At 52.0% G+C, this 16,797-nt stretch overlaps 1 protein-coding gene across 1 annotated transcript in view; it reads left to right on the forward strand.

Moving 5' to 3' along the window:
- PREX1 (phosphatidylinositol-3,4,5-trisphosphate dependent Rac exchange factor 1) overlaps positions 1–16,797 on the forward strand; it is a gene marked incomplete at its 5' end in the record, with an annotated part of 105,391 nt that overhangs the window by 41,427 nt on the left and 47,167 nt on the right. The window contains 4 exons of the mRNA XM_040248738.1: positions 3,569–3,702; positions 9,793–9,911; positions 10,517–10,666; positions 11,056–11,203. Of these exons, the coding sequence (XP_040104672.1) occupies positions 3,569–3,702; positions 9,793–9,911; positions 10,517–10,666; positions 11,056–11,203 (551 nt within the window). The remainder of the gene's footprint in view (positions 1–3,568; positions 3,703–9,792; positions 9,912–10,516; positions 10,667–11,055; positions 11,204–16,797) is intronic.

Raw genomic sequence — 16,797 nt, forward strand, 5'->3', positions numbered from 1 at the left:
CAAGAATACTGGAGTGGGTAGCCTATCCCTTCTCCAGGGGATCTTCCTGACCTAGGAATCGAACCGGGGTCTCCTGCTTTGCAGGCGGATTCTTTACCAGCTGAGCTACCAGGCAAGCCTGGTAGCTGTGTGACCTTGAACAAGTCACTTTGCTGTTCTGTACCTTTGTTTCCTAAAGTGAAACTCCGTTCTGTAAAGTGAGAGTTGTAAGGTTTAATGGAGTTCTGTGAGATGCTTAGAACCGGAGTTGGAGGGTGATAAGCTGTGTACCTGTGTTAGCTTTCGCCCTCTTCTCTGCATGGCACTTCACTTCTGCTCTGTCTGAAGGAGGCCTGCAGCCCTGACTGGCGGACACCATGGTGTTCAGCCTCTTTGTGTGTATCTGGTCCTTACCCCCAGCCTTGACCTGGGTTCAAGGATTCCAGGGAGACTGTCAGCTGGGCTTCTTTCTTAGCAGGGCTGGGGTGGAAGGGGCCTCCCTCTGCAGTGTCCTGGGCACTTCAGATGCAGTTTCCTGGGTGGCCCTTGGCCGAGGCCAGGGAGGCAACTTCCCAGGCTGGGCGTGCTTCTTCTCTGCGGCCCCCTAGCCTTGGTCTGGGTCTGCGTGGCCTCTGGGCTCTTGGTCCTTACAGCCGGGCCCAGTGGTAGGTTCCTATAGAAGCAGCCTTCCACCCTGAAGGGCAGTGGGCATGACAGCATTTTGGTTCCCTTCATTTTGGTGTCAGCTGGTGCTCTGTATCTTACCAATCTGGGTATTCCCTTTACTCTGAGTATAGTTATTCTAAAATACTATACATTCGAATGCTTCCCTGGTGGCTCAGACGGTTAAGATGCACCTCCAGTGTGGGAGGCCTGGGTTCGATCCCTGGGTCGGGAAGGTCCCCTGGAGGAGGGCATGGGCAACCACTCCAGTATTCTTGCCTGGAGAATCCCATGGACAGAGGAGCCTGGCGGGCTACAGTCCATGGGGTCGCAAAGAGTCGGACTCAACTGAGCGAGTAAGCACAGAACGTGCAAGCAGCCCAAATCCCCTTTGGAGCCTGGAAGGACTGGTAGGCGGGCACGAGAGAGGTGGGCAGAGGAGACAGAAGCACGGGGTCTCGAAGGAAGTGTTGTGCTGCTGTCTGCTCTGAGCTGCCCTGTGGGCCGCGGATGGACTCTCCTCACCGGGGAGTCGTGCTCTCCCTGTTTGCATGGATGCTGAGGCTCCAGGGGCCCGCTTTTGCCCCCATGCCCTTGGAGCAGCAGGCACACTACCGTGCTGGGTTGCTGTGCTGTGGGTGTTACCTATCTGGTGGCGGCACACAAGCGTCCAGGCGGTGATTTCTGTTAACGGGTATGTGCTTGTGTCCTGGGCTGCACAGCCCTTGACTGCAAAGAAGTTGGTTTCCCAAGACTCAGAGGGGGCTCTCTGGCACCACTGGGTGAATGGATTTGTTGTTTCCAGCTGCCCCATGGGCACCAAGCAAACCCGCTCTGATAGCAACAGAGGGAATTGCAGTGGGCAGTTAGCAGACAGTCTCATTTCTGAGTTGCCAAAACCAGTTCCTCTTGCTGGGTCTCAGAAATAATTGAAATAGCAGGCCTCTCTGGGCTATGAACTTGTTGCTCCTGGGTGTTGAGTGTCTGGGGAAGGAGATTCTGTGAAGAATCCCTGCGCTTTCCTCCCTCAGTTCATTTCCAGGCAGAGACAGCATCTTGTCTCTTGGTTTCTTGCTACTTTGTGATCTGCAGGTTTGTAATGAATTTCCCCTAAAATAAACACTTCCGTGTCATATGCCCTGGGCCTCAGTGTCAGAGGCCCCACCTGTGGATGGGGCCTCCATCCTTATCTTGATGTATTTAAAGTACATCAAGCACTTAAAGTTGGAGGCTCTGCAAAAGAGAGACTTTAATAGTTTAAGTGAGATAAAAGTCTAAGTGAGGTAAAAATCTTGGGATTTCCCTGGCAGTCCAGTGGTTCAGGCGCAGGACTTCCACTGCAGGGGGCACAGGTTCGATCCCTGGTCAGGGAACAGAAATCTGGCGTGCCGTGCACTGCAGCCAAAACGAGAACAGCAACAGAACAACCAGCCCAGTGGTTTATTTCTCAGTAGCGATGCAGGCTGGGGATGGGGCGGCCCTGCTCCTTTCGGACCCTGGCCCCTTCCAATGCTGTCCTCTGCCATCTGCTACAGCGGGTCCCGCCACTGTGGCCACCTTCCAGCCTAGGCAAGAGGCGATAAGGGAGGAACGGGAGGGAGGCAGTTTTCTCTCAAGAAAAGGATGTAGAAGCAGGGCACGCTGGCCAGAATATCGTCGCAAGAGCATGCCTGGCACGAGGGATGCCGAGACGTGGAGTCTGTGGTTGGGCAGCCACCTGCCAGCTAAAACCACCTTTCTTGGGTGGAAGAGGAGCATGGGTCTGAGACTCTCCCCTCCCCAGGGGCCCATGCCCTCCAAGGTGTCTTTCCTGCTTCCTCTCTCTCATCACTGTAAGATCTCTCTGCTCCGGGCCCTGGTCCCCTCAGAGCTCCAGATGGACCTGTGTGGTCCTTGGCTCTGAGGACTCCTTCCAGCAGGGACCTCGCCCCATCCGTATCCTCAGCCTCTTTATCTTCGCCATCCTCCCAGGCCTCCCCAGTGCCTTTCCTGACCACACTGCTTGAGCCCCACGAAGGTTCAGCGCACCCCATGCACACCCAGCATCTTGGTTATTTAGCACAGATGACCAGGTAGAATTCAGGAACGGTTCCCATCTCTTCTCACATCCCCAGCTAGAGGGGGTGCTCTCAGAATCCTTCCCCTGGTGGTGTTCACGTGGGGTTGGTCACTTGTTCTGCAAGCATTTGTTGAGCACCTACTGTGTGCCAGAGTGTGTGGGAGGGGCTAGAAGTACAGTGGCAAATGGTTGATAGATGATTGATAATGCTTCCGTCCTTAGGAAAGTGGCATTCTTTATATGTACATAATGAATTCTGCCAGTATTTAAAAAATGTTTATGTATTTACTTGGCTGTTCTCTGTCTTGCGGCATGCAGGAGCTTCAGGTGTAGTATGTGAACTCTTAGTTGCGGCATATGGGATCTAGTTCCCCGACCAGGGCACGAACCTGGACCCCTTGCCTGGGGAGCTTGGTGTCTTAGCCACTGGACCACCAGAGAAGTCCCAGAGGTGGCATCCTTGTGGAGGAAATAAAGTAACAAGTCAAGACACAAATAAATAATGGGGGAGGGGATTGGCAAAAAAAACCAACCAAACAAAACACAACAAAACCTATAACAAAACACAGCCTGGGCCGTGTGGGCTGAGTGAGTCCTTCCACCTTGCTGAGTCCCAGGGCCCCTCTCTGAGCAGCGGTCATCTCTGTATGCTTCTACCAGCATTATTCCGGCACATGCCCCAGAGGGAAGCCATCGATAGGGTGGTACTGGGTTTCTGTCTGCTCACCTCCAGTGGTGCATTGAGATTTTGGGGGTGTGAGGGAGGCAGGGGCAGGTCTGTCTCTGGGAACAAAGAGGGGGTATTCCCAAGGGCTCTCCTGGATTCACCAGCTCATGCCCTGCACCCCCGCCCCATTGCTCTCCTAGGGCTCCAACCTCACCGACATCTGCACCCAGCTCCTCCTGCAAGGGACTTTGTTAAAAATCTCTGCGGGCAACATCCAGGAGAGAGCTTTCTTCCTCTTCGACAACCTGCTGGTCTACTGCAAGCGGAAATCCAGGTGAGTGGCTGGAGGTGGGGCCAGGGCTGACCGGGTGGGTCAGCAGGCTGGGATCTTGACAGTTTCCCCTGGGGCCGCTGGGCCTCCCTTTTCTCCTGAGTTGAGGGATTTGTTCTTGATCAGCATTCTCTAGGAATATAGGTTATTTAAAATTTTCTAGTAGTTGCATTTAGAAAAGCAAAAAGAGGTAGGTGGAATGAATTTAAATACTATATTTTATTTACCCCAGTATATCCCCAAATATTATTATTCTACCTAATCAGTTTAAAAAATTGAGTGAATAGGTATTTTGCATTCTTTTAAAGAAATGTACGCTAAAGCTTCAAAATCTAGTGTGTCTGTTACGCTTACAGCACATCTCAGTTTGTGCTGCTGCTGCTGCTGCTGCTGCTAAGTCGCTTCAGGGGTGTCCGACTCTGTGCGACCTCATAGACGGCAGCCCACCAGGCTCCGCTGTCCTTGGGATTCTCCAGGCAAGAACACTGGAGTGGGTTGCCATTTCCTTCTCCAATGCATGAAAGTGAAAAGTGAAAGTGAAGTTGCTCAGTCGTGTCCGACTTTGCGACTCCACGGACTGCAGCCGACTAGGCTCCTCTGTCCATGGGATTTTCCAGGCAAGAGTACTGGAGTGGGGTGCCATTGAGTTCTCTGCTAGGGACCTTTTAAGTGTTCAGTAGTCACATGTGGCTTGTGGCTGCTGTAGCAGACAGTGTAGATTGAGGCGGTCATGGGAGTTTGGAGGTTTTTTTGTGGCACTCGCATCCTGTGATTCTAAGATCCAAAGATAGATGGTTTGAGGGGAGAGGGATCCTTCTCCTGTTACATTGTTTGAGGGAAAGATAGTGCCTTTGTCATCCTTGTTTCTTTCGTTGGAGCTTCTTAAACTTTGTAGAGTGAATGGACGGGTGGCTGAGTGGTAGACCGATGGGGATGGATGTTTGGTAGGAAGTGTGGGCAAACGGGAGGAGGGATAGATGCATAGCTGGAAGTTTGGGGGATTAATGGGTGTAGGTGAAGGGAGGCCCGGAGGCAGTGCTCATGGATGCCTGTATGAATTGACTGGTGGACGGATGAATGAGTAGATGAGTGAGTAAATGGTTGGAGTTTAGGAGCTGGCTGGATGGAGGGATAGATAGTCGGTTGGGGGAGTCTATGTTTGGGTTGTTGGAGAATGGATATGAAGACATGATGGGCTGGCAGAGGTGTGTTTAGATGAAAGGTGAGTTGGGCCTTTATAAGTAAATGGGTATATGGCTGGATGGCTGGATGGTCATAAAATTGGGAGGCTGGGTGGATGGTGGAGGTTTTGAGATTGGTGGATAGATGGTCTGTTGGATGGGTGTGTTGAAGAATGGTTGGTTGGTAGTTGCCAGAGTGGCTAGTCCCTGGTGTGGGAGGTTGGGTGATTGGATGGTTGAGTTGATGGAGAGGTGAATGAGTGAGTGGACAGAGGGAAAGTTAGGAGACGGAGGGGTGGGGCATGAGTGGACGGTTGGGTGGACAGGTGGGTGGGTAGGTTGGTGGGCCAGGAGAATCCCTGCCTTTCGGTTTTCTTGCTGAGGAGGTAGAGGACCGTCACAACTGACCAGTGCAGCCCTTTTTGAATGAAACTTCTTCCTGCTACGTTGCTTCAGGGACGAAATAGTGACTTGCCAGAGGCTTCTTTATTCTTTTATCTAGCAAAGGCTAGGGCTGAGGGGAGGTCCAGATCTGCGCCCTGCTCTCAGCATCACCTCCGCTTTCCTTTGTGATTCTGGGCTTCTCACTTACTGTCTCCCTGAGCCTCATTTTTCTTGTCTGATTCTGCTGGCCTCCTAAGGTTCCTCCTGTGGTGAGGAACCTTTCCACAGGATGAGTGAGGGGTGTTCAGTGTGGGCGTGGGGAAGCTTTTCATCATCCTCCTTCAGCAGTCTGACCTCTCTGAGCCTCAGTTTTCTCTTCTGTAAAATGGGGTTGATTTAAAAAAAAGTTACAATAGTGTTTGGTTAAGAGCCGAGTTCCTTATTATTTCTCTAGCTCCGTGACTTGGCCTCTCTGCTTCAGTTTCCTCATCTGTGGAACAGGTTGAATTATCCTGTACCCCACAGAGCCATTTTGAAGGACAAACCTGTTAAGTCTGCTTGCGTAGTAAGTGCCCAGAGCGAGTAGCTGCTGTTACTGTTAAGCTCCACAGGTGACAAGTTCCTATTCAGTACGATCCCGTGAGTGCAGCTTCAGCACACAGTAGGCACTTCAGCCACAGGCCCCTCCCTCTGCCCCCTTCCCTCCTTGTGCTGGGGCTTGCTCCTTCTGGTCAGAGGCCTCCGTGTCCTTCCTCACCGCATCTGCGTGACTGGGCCACGTGTCTCTTTCTCACTGACGTTTTCTTCCCGCTAACTCCCTTGGTCTGTCTGCGACTCACTTGTCCTCCTGTCCCTCCATCAATGCTGCCCTCTCCTCCTGCCTTGCGCCCTGCCTGTCCTCACTGGGGCCGTCCTGAGAGTCCTCCTTCGGCGATGCCAAGGCCACGGCCAGCATCCACCCGTAGCCCCGCCCGCAGCACCTCCCCGGGCTGTCTGAGGCAGGCCCTTTTCCCAGAACCCGGGGGTTTAGAAAACAGCACGTCCCTTCAGGCCCCCGTGGGCCCCCAGCCCGGGCCGAGTTTGCTTGGGCTTCAGCCACCCCCGTGTGGGCCCTTCCTCCGCTGGAGCCATAGCGGCTGATGCTGGTGGGGCTGGGCCCCCAGGAGGCCTCCTGGGGCTGGCCCTGTGGCCACAGGAGCTCTTGTAACACGGTTTCCGGCCTCAGGCTTGCGAGTGAATGGGGCCGGCTGGAGGCAAAGGGCACACATCACCCGGGAGAAGCGGGCAGGCTGCCACCTTTCCTGCACTGGGTCAGGAGCCCGAGGGCTGGGCTCTGAGAGGTCTCGGGGGGTGGGGCCGTCAGTGGTGGATGGAGCTCCCGGCCTGACTCTGATGTGGTCCCAGGAAACGCCTGAGGCTGGTAGCTGTCTGCCTCCGGTTATGTCTTCGCCAGGCACCACCAGTCCGGGTCATGGGTCAGGAGAGGTCTCTGACTCAAGAGTGCTTCTGGTCTGATTCAAAACTGGAGGCTGTTCAGGACTTCCCTGGTGGTCCAGTGCTTCAGAATCCACCTTTCAATGCAGAGGACGCAGGTTCCATCCCTGGTTGGGGAACTAAGATCCCCCATGCGGAGGGGTAACTAACCTCGTGTGCCTCAGCTGCTGAGTCCACAAATTGCAATGAAATATTCCCCAAGATACAGCGAAGATCCTGCCTGCAGCAACTAGGACCCAGGTGGCCAGAGAAATACGTATTAAAAAAAAAAAAATAGAGGCTTCTCGGGTGTCAGAAGTGGAAGGGAGAGTTTTAAAACCCGCCTCCCCATTCTTCAGAAGAGGAAAGGGCACAGGAGTGCTAAGTCTCATTGTCTCAGCTGCTGGTTTCAGATCATGGAGGCGTCAGCAGTGTGTAGCGGTTACAGATGCAGGTACGCTGCCGCCTGCCTCTGTTTTTCTATCTGTTTAGTGGGGGTGAAAGCACTCTCCATCTCATGAGGTTGCTTTTACAGATTAAGATAAAACACGTAAGGTGGTTAGAATGGTGCCTAGTACAGGGTGTGTAAAGTGGGAGAAATCTAAAACCGTGTCTTCCCTTGGTTTTGTCACACACAGCTCACACTTCACTTGGGTCTAAAACAAGATTCTTCGTTTTATGTAGGCCGCACCATGTGGCATGTGGGATCTTAGTTCCCTGACCAGGGATCAAACCTGTGCCGTCTGCGTTGGGAGCGTGGAATCTTAACCATTGGACCGCCAGGGAAGTTCCAAGATTCCTCCTTCCATTGCAACGTCTGCTCTAGACCTTTTTCTCCTTGAGTCTTCTTCATTCCTGATAAAGAGCACCACCATTTACTCAGGCTCTGAGGCCAGAGTCTTAGCTGTCCTTCATTCTGACCTGCCTTACCCCTCATCATCAGCAAATGCTTTCCATTCTCTTATCAGGCGTTGGCTAGAACCTCAATGTGATTCTGGTAAAAATTGCAGGAAGGAGGTTGTGTGTCTGTGTACGTAAATGATTTTTAAAGTTTACATGGAAACACAGACAAAGACAGCTAAGATAGTTTTGAAGGAGAACAAAGATGGAAGACTTTGATTACTGACACCAAGACTTGCTGTAAAGCTGCTGTAATTAAGACAGTGTAGTTAAAATGGTGTAAAATCAGACAAGATTAATGGAGTGCAGTAGTGAGTCCAGAAATAGACCTACGTAAAAGCAGTCATTTAATTTCAACAAAAGTACCAAAGTGGTTCAGTGTATGGTGCTGGATCAGTTTGATATCCAGCAGGAAAAAGATGAGTCTTGACCCTTCATACAATATACAAAAGTCAACTTCAGATGGATCATTGATTTAAATGTGAACAACAAAACAATAAAGCTTCTAGAAGAATGCATAGGAGTCTGTCTTCATGATCTAGGGGGTAAGCAAAGATTTTTTAAATTGTACAGACAGTATAATTATAAAGGAAAAATTATTTATCAGACTACATTCAAATTAAGAACTTTTGTTACTTGAAAGACAACAAGAAGAGAATAAAAAGCCAGGCCACAGAGGAGGAGAAGATCTTTGCTATCACTTTGCAAAGGACTCCTATCCATAATATATAGGCCAACTTTGGCCTTCTGCCTATTTTTATAAATAAAGTTTTATTGGCAAATAGTCATGCCCATTCATTTTTGTGTTGTCTGTGGATGCACTCATGCCTCAAGGGCTGAGTTCAGTAGTTGTAACAGAGACCATCTGGCCCACCCAGTTGAAAATATTTACACGCTGGTTCCTTTTCAGAAGAAAATCTGCTGAGCCCTGTTATAAAGCATTGAGAAAAAGACAGCCCAACAGAAAAATGGTCAAGGGACAGTCATTTCACAAATGGAAGACACCAGATGGGCAATAAACATGAAAAAGTGCTCAGCCTCTTTACTCACCAGGGAAATACAGATGAAATCTTTATTAGAGACACTCCTCTCTGCCACCAGAATGGCCAGAATGAGAAATTCAATACCAGTTATGGAGACTGTGGAGCACCTGGAATGTCTGTACGCCACTGGATATTGTTATGGCTTGGCAGCGTCTACCAAAGCCAGTTGTGTGCATTCCTGAGCAATTCAACTCCTAGGTAGATAAACCCAAAGAAAGGCACACGTATGTTCTTCATAAGACACGTGCCAGAACATAAGGCACAGTGCCAGACTGAAGCCAACCCAAATGTCCGTCACCATCACCCCGTGTGATTCCATGAATGTGAAGTTCCAAAACAGGAAAGTGAATCCAAGAGGTTAGACATCAGGATAGTGGTTAATCTGGCAGGGGGCAGGAACCAGAAGAGGGGATGATGGAGAGCTTTGGGGGTGCCTCCTGCCCTCCCATATTGGAAGATGTAGTCTCAGAGACTACGTCTTGTTCCCTGCTCAGAGACTCTGTCTTCCCTGCTGCACCTAGAATAGTGCCCAGTAGGTATTCTCTTGATCACCTGTTGAATGCATGGGTGAGTGACTCCCCCAGTCCTTGGTAGCCTTCCTAGAGGAAGTGCTGGTCAGATGGTTTGAAAAGTGACTAAGTGGGTGTGTGAGAGTTCACCTGAGCGAGTGAATCAGTGATGGGTAGGTAGATATAGACTTCTCCATGTAGAAATGGAGTTCCTTTCCGTTCTGGTTTTATTTCAGGAAGTTCCTGTTTGTTAGACACCCTGATAGCCTCTACCCATTTTCCAGCCTTAGAAGAGTGGGGTTTCTATTGCTCCTTATTGGTTTCACATCCATATCTCCTATTGGCTCAAAAGTAGCTCTGGGAAGTCAGCAAGGTTATTAGCCCATTTTGCAGATGAGGAAGCTGTGGCTGAGAGTGGAAAAGAGACTTGCTCAAGTCACCCCAGCACCAGCCAAAACGCCACACTTCTGAGCCAGTTCCTGCCCTGCTCCTGTCCCTGGGTATCCTTCTGTGTTACTGTCCTGCACCCGATCACTCTGTTGAAGATGACTGAGGCCCAGGGAGGGGACGGGTAGGGGACGCCGACTTCCCGCTGTCTTTCAGGGTCACTGGGGGCAAGAAATCCACCAAGAGGACCAAATCCATCAATGGCTCCTTGTACATCTTCCGGGGTCGAATCAACACTGAGGTCATGGAGGTGGAGAACGTGGAGGACGGGACAGGTAGGCCGCACCCTGCCCTGCCTGAGCCCGCGCCCCCTCGCTGTGCTGCGTGGGCTTCTCACTATGGAGGCTCTTCTTGTTGTGGAACACGGGCTCGGTAGTTGCAGCTTCTGGGCTCAGTAGTTGCAGCTTCTGGGCTCAGTAGTTGCAGCTCCTGGACTCGAGCACAGGCTCAGTAGTTACGGCACACACCAGCTTAGGTGGCCCATGGCATGTGAAATCTTCCCAGACCAGGGATCCAAACCAGGTCCCCTACATTGACGGCCGGGTTCTTAACCACTGGACCATCAGGGAAGCCCCTGCACTAGGGTTTTAAGCAGCCTAAAGTGCACGAAGGAGATGGGCAAGGAGGCAGGGAAGCACCAGGGGAGACTTCTTTATGGGCAGGTCTTCCTTGCCCACCAGAGAAGAGATAGGAGAGGGAGCATTTGAAGGATGGTAAGTTCAACCCCCAAACCCGATCCCATTGAGATCTCCACCGCCCTGTCTTTCTGGAGCAGGCAGGGCTGGTCCCATGACCTCACTCGTAAACATATAATGATGAATGTTGAGTTGTATGGCTGAGTCCTCGCTCACCCCCTCCCTTTGCCTCCTGCCCCCGCTAGCGGATTATCACAGCAATGGCTATACTGTCACCAATGGCTGGAAGATCCACAACACGGCCAAGAACAAGTGGTTTGTCTGCATGGCCAAGACGGCGGAGGAGAAGCAGAAGTGGCTGGACGCCATCATCCGCGAGCGGGAGCAGCGCGAGAGTGCGTGGCCGGGGGCTTTCCCGGATCTGGGAGCGTACATGGCTTACCCCAGTCTGATCCCTCCTGTCGAGTGAGAGCTGTGCTGGGGACAGGGCATAGGGTCCTTTCCAGAGAGATAGGGGCCGTCTGCCAAAAAGCAGGTCTTTGAAGGGGTAGGAGCTCTAGGACTGTGATAACTTGGTGTGAGCTCAGCTTATCTGGTTTAGCCCACTAGACAGATGGGAAGACTGAGGGCTAATGGAGGAGACTTGCCCAAGGTCATGCCAATGTGGTTGGTCATCCTAGGATTCTTGGCAGTAGTGGGGGGTCAGCTGGAGACAGGCTTTTGGGATCCACAGGCCTGTCCCCTTGGCTCCTCAGTGCTTGGTGCTGACGTGTTTCCTCCGTAGGCCTGAAGCTGGGCATGGAGCGCGACGCCTACGTCATGATCGCGGAGAAGGGGGAGAAGCTGTACCACATGATGATGAACAAGAAGGTGAACCTGATCAAGGACCGTCGCAGAAAGCTGAGCACCGTTCCCAAGTGCTTCCTGGGCAAGTGAGTGCCTCCGCCCTGCCCTCCCCTGGGGCCCTGGGCCTCAGCTGCACGCACCTGGCTCTTCCCAGCTCTGTTCCTTCCCCCGGGAGCCCCCCTGGGCAGAGCCACCCAAGCACCCTAAATCTTTATGGAACAGCCCTTGGAGGTCAAGCGTAGTGAGGTCCCCATATGAGGTCTTTCGAACGTTTTTGACCACAGCTCACTGCAAAATGTAAGGTTGATATTGAGACTGGGTACACACATACAGTCCATTAATTGTATGATCGAAACCAAAGTTTCACAGAATTTACTGTGCTTGATACACTCTACAAGTATTTGTGTCTATTCTGTTCTACTCATTTCTTCATTTCAAAAATACTGCTGAGACCCATAAAATTGCTTTCACAAACTATGAGTGGGTTGCTGCTCTAGCATTTAAGCAAAGAAAGGCCCCTGTAGCTATGTCAAGCAGAGAGGTATTTAATGCAGAGAGTTGATTTCAAAGATTTCGGGAGGGCTGGAAGAGCAGAGGCAGACCTTTGAATTAGTCTGTTCAGATGCCCTAACGAAGTCCCAGAGTCTGGGCAGCTGAAACAACAGAGATGTATTTTCTCACAGTTTTAGAGGCTGGAAGTCTGAGATTGAGGTGCTCGCTGGGTGGGTGTCTGGTAAGACCTCCCTTCCGGAGATCCATAAGGGGAGGGAGATCCCCTATGGCTTTCAGTAGTTAGGGCCTCCAATTTCTCTGTTTGGGAACTACATTATTTCCTAATAATAAAATGTTATTGCCCCTGCCCCTGTTTTATAACCAAGGATCAAAGGGCCAGAATGCAGGTGATTTGGGATTGGATCCTAAACCCAGGTTTAAATCTCATTCACCTGGGGGAGCGGGCTGGGGACTGGGAGACGCAGAGGAAGAATTGGAGTCCCTGTAAAACCATCCCGTTGTTTCCAGGCCCCGCTGTGTGTTAGACCTGGTGGTCACGCTCTGGAGAGGGTAGGAGAATGCCTGGGGCCTCACAAAGCTTATGGGGAGAGAAGCTTGCCTGTGAGGCTGGGGTTCTGTTTATAATTCATTAACTTTCACCCTACTTGCTTCCGCAAAGCTTTTGGGGAGGCCTGGGATAAAAGCTGCTGGAATTATTCTGTTGCCATAGACCAGGGGAGAGGTGACTTGGTCTAGGGTGGTCACCGGGAAGATGGGGGCAAGTGTCGCATTCTGGGTCATCTTGAAGGTGATGGCATTTGCTGACAGGGTGAGGGAGGAAGGGAATTAAGGATTATGAGTACCTGGAAAGATGGATGGCTGCTTGCTGAGAAGTTGTGGGGGAGATGCAGGGAGGTTTCAGGGGGTGGGGGTACAGCCCAGGGGATGTTTGGATACTCATATAGAGACTGGCCCCCAGATGGAGATGTCTACTTGTTAGGTGCATATGAAATCTTGACTCAGGGAGAAAAGTCTGGATTAGAGACCTAAGTGCAGGGCATGTGGGCATTTAGATGGTTTTCAAAGTCATGAAACTGAATGAAATCTGCAAGGGGATGAGTAGAAAGAGGGCAGGAAAGAAATGAGGTAGGGACTGACTGGGCCCTGGGGAGGAGGAGCAGCTATCAAAGGAGGCAGAGGAAGCTGGCAGAGAGGTGGGAGGCAGGCGGGTGAGTGCGGTGACCTGGAAGCCAGGTGGGGAAACGTGCGGAGACTTGGAACCGTGGTTTGGATGTTTTAATGAGGCTGAGATGCCCCTTAGACATCTGCATATTGACAGATATTGAAAGGTTGTTGGATGGGCAGTTGGAGACAGTATGAAGCTGGGGTGGGGTAGGGGTCACGGCCTGAGGCTTACGATTGGCCTGGCAGCAGCCAGGGGGTCTTAGGGGTCATTGGGACCCTGAGAGGTGGCAGTGATGCCTTTGAGTTGGGACTTGCCCTCAGGTGAGGGACCCCGCTCCATGTTCCCTGGGAGGCTTTGTGGAGGGGGTGAGTTTGGGCCCGAGACCTGCGGGAAGCCCGGAAGGGGCAGCCTGGCTGGTCTGCATCAGCTAATCCCCTAATCCCTGGGCAAGGAAGGAAGTTTTTCTCTTAGGAGAGGTGTGCTTCCGGCCCCCCAGGGTCAGAGGCCCTCCCTGCCCCTTGCCGAACCCTTCGGAGAGCTTAGTCCAGCCAGATGGAATAACCGGTCTGTGATCAGAGCTTCAGCAGTGTTCTGTCTCCTTAGGAAGGATTAGGGAGATTTCTTTCATTGCCCATTTGAAACAGGGCCAGGGCTGATGACTGTTTATCATCATGCTAATGGACTCACCTCCCTGCACGGCTTTGCTCTGCCCGCAGCCCGGGGCCGTGGTCCTCTTTCTTCCCGGCCGGGACCCAGGTCCCCTCAGGTGGAAGGAATCAGGAGCCCTAGGGACATGGCCAGGCAGCCTTTCTCCGCTCCAGGTGCGGCCACGTGGCCGTGCCTTTTAATCTTCACGTGACACTGAGGGTTAACTGCCATTATCAGTGCACGATTGCTGTAAGTTGCTAAGTCACGTCCAGCTCTTTTATGATCTCATGGACTGTAGCCTGCCAGGCTCCTCTGTCCATGGGATTTCCCAGGCAGGAATACTGGAATGGGTTGCCATTTCCTTCTCCAGGGGATCTTCTCAGCTCAGGGATCAAGATACCTGCATCTCCTGTGTTGGCAGGCGAATTCTTTACCCCTGAGCCACCAGGGAAGCCCCTTCAGTACATAGTAGGTGATAAATAATGACTTGCCAGGCATTGCTGCAGACACCCCGCTGGAAGCATTTCAGACCATGGAATCACAGGGGTGAACGTAACTGCCTCCCGACCCCCAGCCCCAGTTCCTGCCCTCATGGAGCTCAAGGTTGTGGAGCAGATGAGCAAGAGAAATGGGATTCTTGTACTGAGAGTGAGTGGACACTGGGTCTCAACTCAGGGACTTTCCTGGGAAGATTGCCAAGGCGTACCTGTGTGTCCCTTATGCCCAGCCTTGGATTTGACATACAGTAGGTGAAATCCATGTTTACTGGGCGCATGACATAATGGGGCAGGAAGGAAGAGCGATAAAGGCTGATGCATGCTACTCCGGCTCCTGCCCACGTAGGCCCATCTGCTCCCTGCGTCCCCAGCGGCCCCCACCCTGCATCCAGTTACGTCTTTCTGGAAGACTGGATCTCGCTGCTCCTCGTGCCCTGGGCCCCACCAACTGGTAGACCACTGGCTTCCTTACTTCTCACTCAGAGGCTGATCCTCCTGCGTGCACTCTCTTCCCTGCACCCCCGTGGAGGCAGACGATGCCCCCCTGACCCAGTGCGCTTTGCAGACGTGTTTTCCATAAAACTTGGTATTTAATATCCACATTTAACAGTTGGGAGATTTCACAGGAAATGCTGGATTTCTGGCTTCTCTTGAAAAGTCATAAGATGCTTTAGTCTCCCCATTTGGACACGGTTGGCCACCCTGAGTGGCTGCTGTCTCCAGAAGTGCTGGCTGGCTCAGCAGAGTTTCCACCTGGCCCTTTTTACTCATTTATGAGAGGTCAGGGTCCCTGCATTAGAGGTGAATGATGTCTGGTTTTGAACCCTGGATCCCAGCACAAGATTCAGCTTGATTCGAAAATTATTGACAAAATCCAGAGGGTGCCTGAATGAACCACTTGCCAGATGGACCCTTTGGAGGCCCAGAGAGGGACAGCGATTTGCCCAAATCTGCCTAGCAAATTGATCCTCAAAAAAGGTCGAGACTCAACTCAGGGCAGAAAGCTGGGTCTCGGCTCCTCTGTCATCTGGGCTGCCTTTTTCTGCGCTAGCAGCTGCTGCAGGGAGCTTCCTGTCTCTCCCCAACCCTGGCCGCAGGGCCGCCAGTCTGGGCCAGAGGTGGCCCCCGAGGGGACAGCTGGTGGGCAGCTGGTAGCCGAGTCTCAGCTTCCAAGAGTGGGCACTCCACATCTGTTCACCTCCCCCAGCTGCCAGCAGCTTTCTTTCTGCCTCTGATTTTGGGGACTTGGGGAATAGAGCTGAGGGAGGACAGGACTCAGAACAATCTCTTCCCCACTCGGGGCTCCGCAGAATAGATCTGTTTCGTCTACGCTCTCCTTGGCCTGCCCTGGGGCTCCCTGAGTGCCTCGGCACACCCCACTACCTACACACAAGGCAGGTCTTTGCTCCGCCAAATGCTGGAAAGCTAAAAATAGCCCTGCTCCCCTCTGGCCCTGTAATTGGAGGCGGAACAGCTGGTTTCGATAAGCTCCGTGCTCTGGCCAACTGCCACCCGCTTTCATTGAGTACAGATTGCCTCGTGTCCCCAGCTCTCCCCTTTCCTGCTGACTTCCACTGGGCTGAGCTCTGCATGGAGCCCTAAACACTCCTCCGAGACCTGGGACCTGGGGTCTGGCTGAGCCCCTGCCCTGCTGGGTAGTCACGTTGGATTTGTCTCATTTCCTCTGGGCTTGTGAGCACATCTTTCTTGCTGAGGCCTTCCTGCTTCCCCCAGAATGTTCCTTCTTGTTGCATGGCTCATTCCTTCAGTTGTTCACGAGGTTACTGTGCCCTGCTGTGCTTGGGCTCCTCTTCCAGGTGCTGGGGGTGTAGATCTGTGAATTAGACAACAGGTCTCCGTCAGCATGGAGACGACATTCTGGTTCTGGGAGATGGCTGATAAATGCATCCATAAATCTGTAAAGAGTACGACTCCAGTGATGAGTGCTGAAAAGAAAGTAAAACTGAAAGATGGGATGGTTTGTGTGGGGGTGGGGTGTTCTGATGAGGTGGTTGGGGAAGACTTCTTCAAGGAGGTGATATCTGAGCTGAGACCTAAGGATGAAAGAGAAGGGCTATGTGAAGAGCTGGGGAAGGGTATGTCTTGGCAGCAGGAACAGCAAGTGCAAAGGCCCCGAGGCAAGCATGAGTCTGGCATGTTTTGTAAGCGGGAGAAGATGGTGAGTGCAGTAAAGCAGAGTAAGTGAAAGAACAGAGATGAGGGGACAGTTCACGCAGGGCCTTGGCATCGTGTGGGCAGAATTTAGATGTTTTTTGGGAGTAACTAGGTGGCTCTTTGGAGGGTTTTCAGAGGGAGAACGGCATGAGCTGGTTGTCTCTCCTGACTCTCTGCAATCATCTTTCTGGGTCCTTATTTCTTCCTGCTTATTGGTTTCTTCATTCCTTCTGTCTGTCCACCCATCCAGCCATCATCCATCTCCCACCCACCCCCCATCTACCATAAGTCTCTCCACTTACCATTCAGCCATCCATTCATGCTTCCCTCCACCCACCTACCCACTAAGCTCCCCATCCACGTAGTCATTTATCTGTCGAATCATCCAGTTATCTACTGACTTTTCATTCATTTGTCCACTCACGTGTCCATGCTCTCATTCCTCCATCCATCCATCCATCCATCCTTCCTTCCGTCCATCCTTCCATCCATCCATCCATCCATCCATCCATCCTTCTGTCCATCCTTCCATCCATCCATCCATCCTTCCTTCCTTCCTTCCTTCCTTCCTTCCATCCATCCATCCATCCATCCTTCTATCCATCCATTCATCTATCCTTCTATCCAACCATCCTTCCATCCTTCCATCCATCCTTCCATCCATCCTTCTATCCATCCATCC

Source organism: Oryx dammah, unplaced genomic scaffold, assembly GCF_014754425.2.
Source record: "Oryx dammah isolate SB20612 unplaced genomic scaffold, SCBI_Odam_1.1 HiC_scaffold_10, whole genome shotgun sequence".
Taxonomy (NCBI): Eukaryota; Metazoa; Chordata; class Mammalia; order Artiodactyla; family Bovidae; genus Oryx; species Oryx dammah.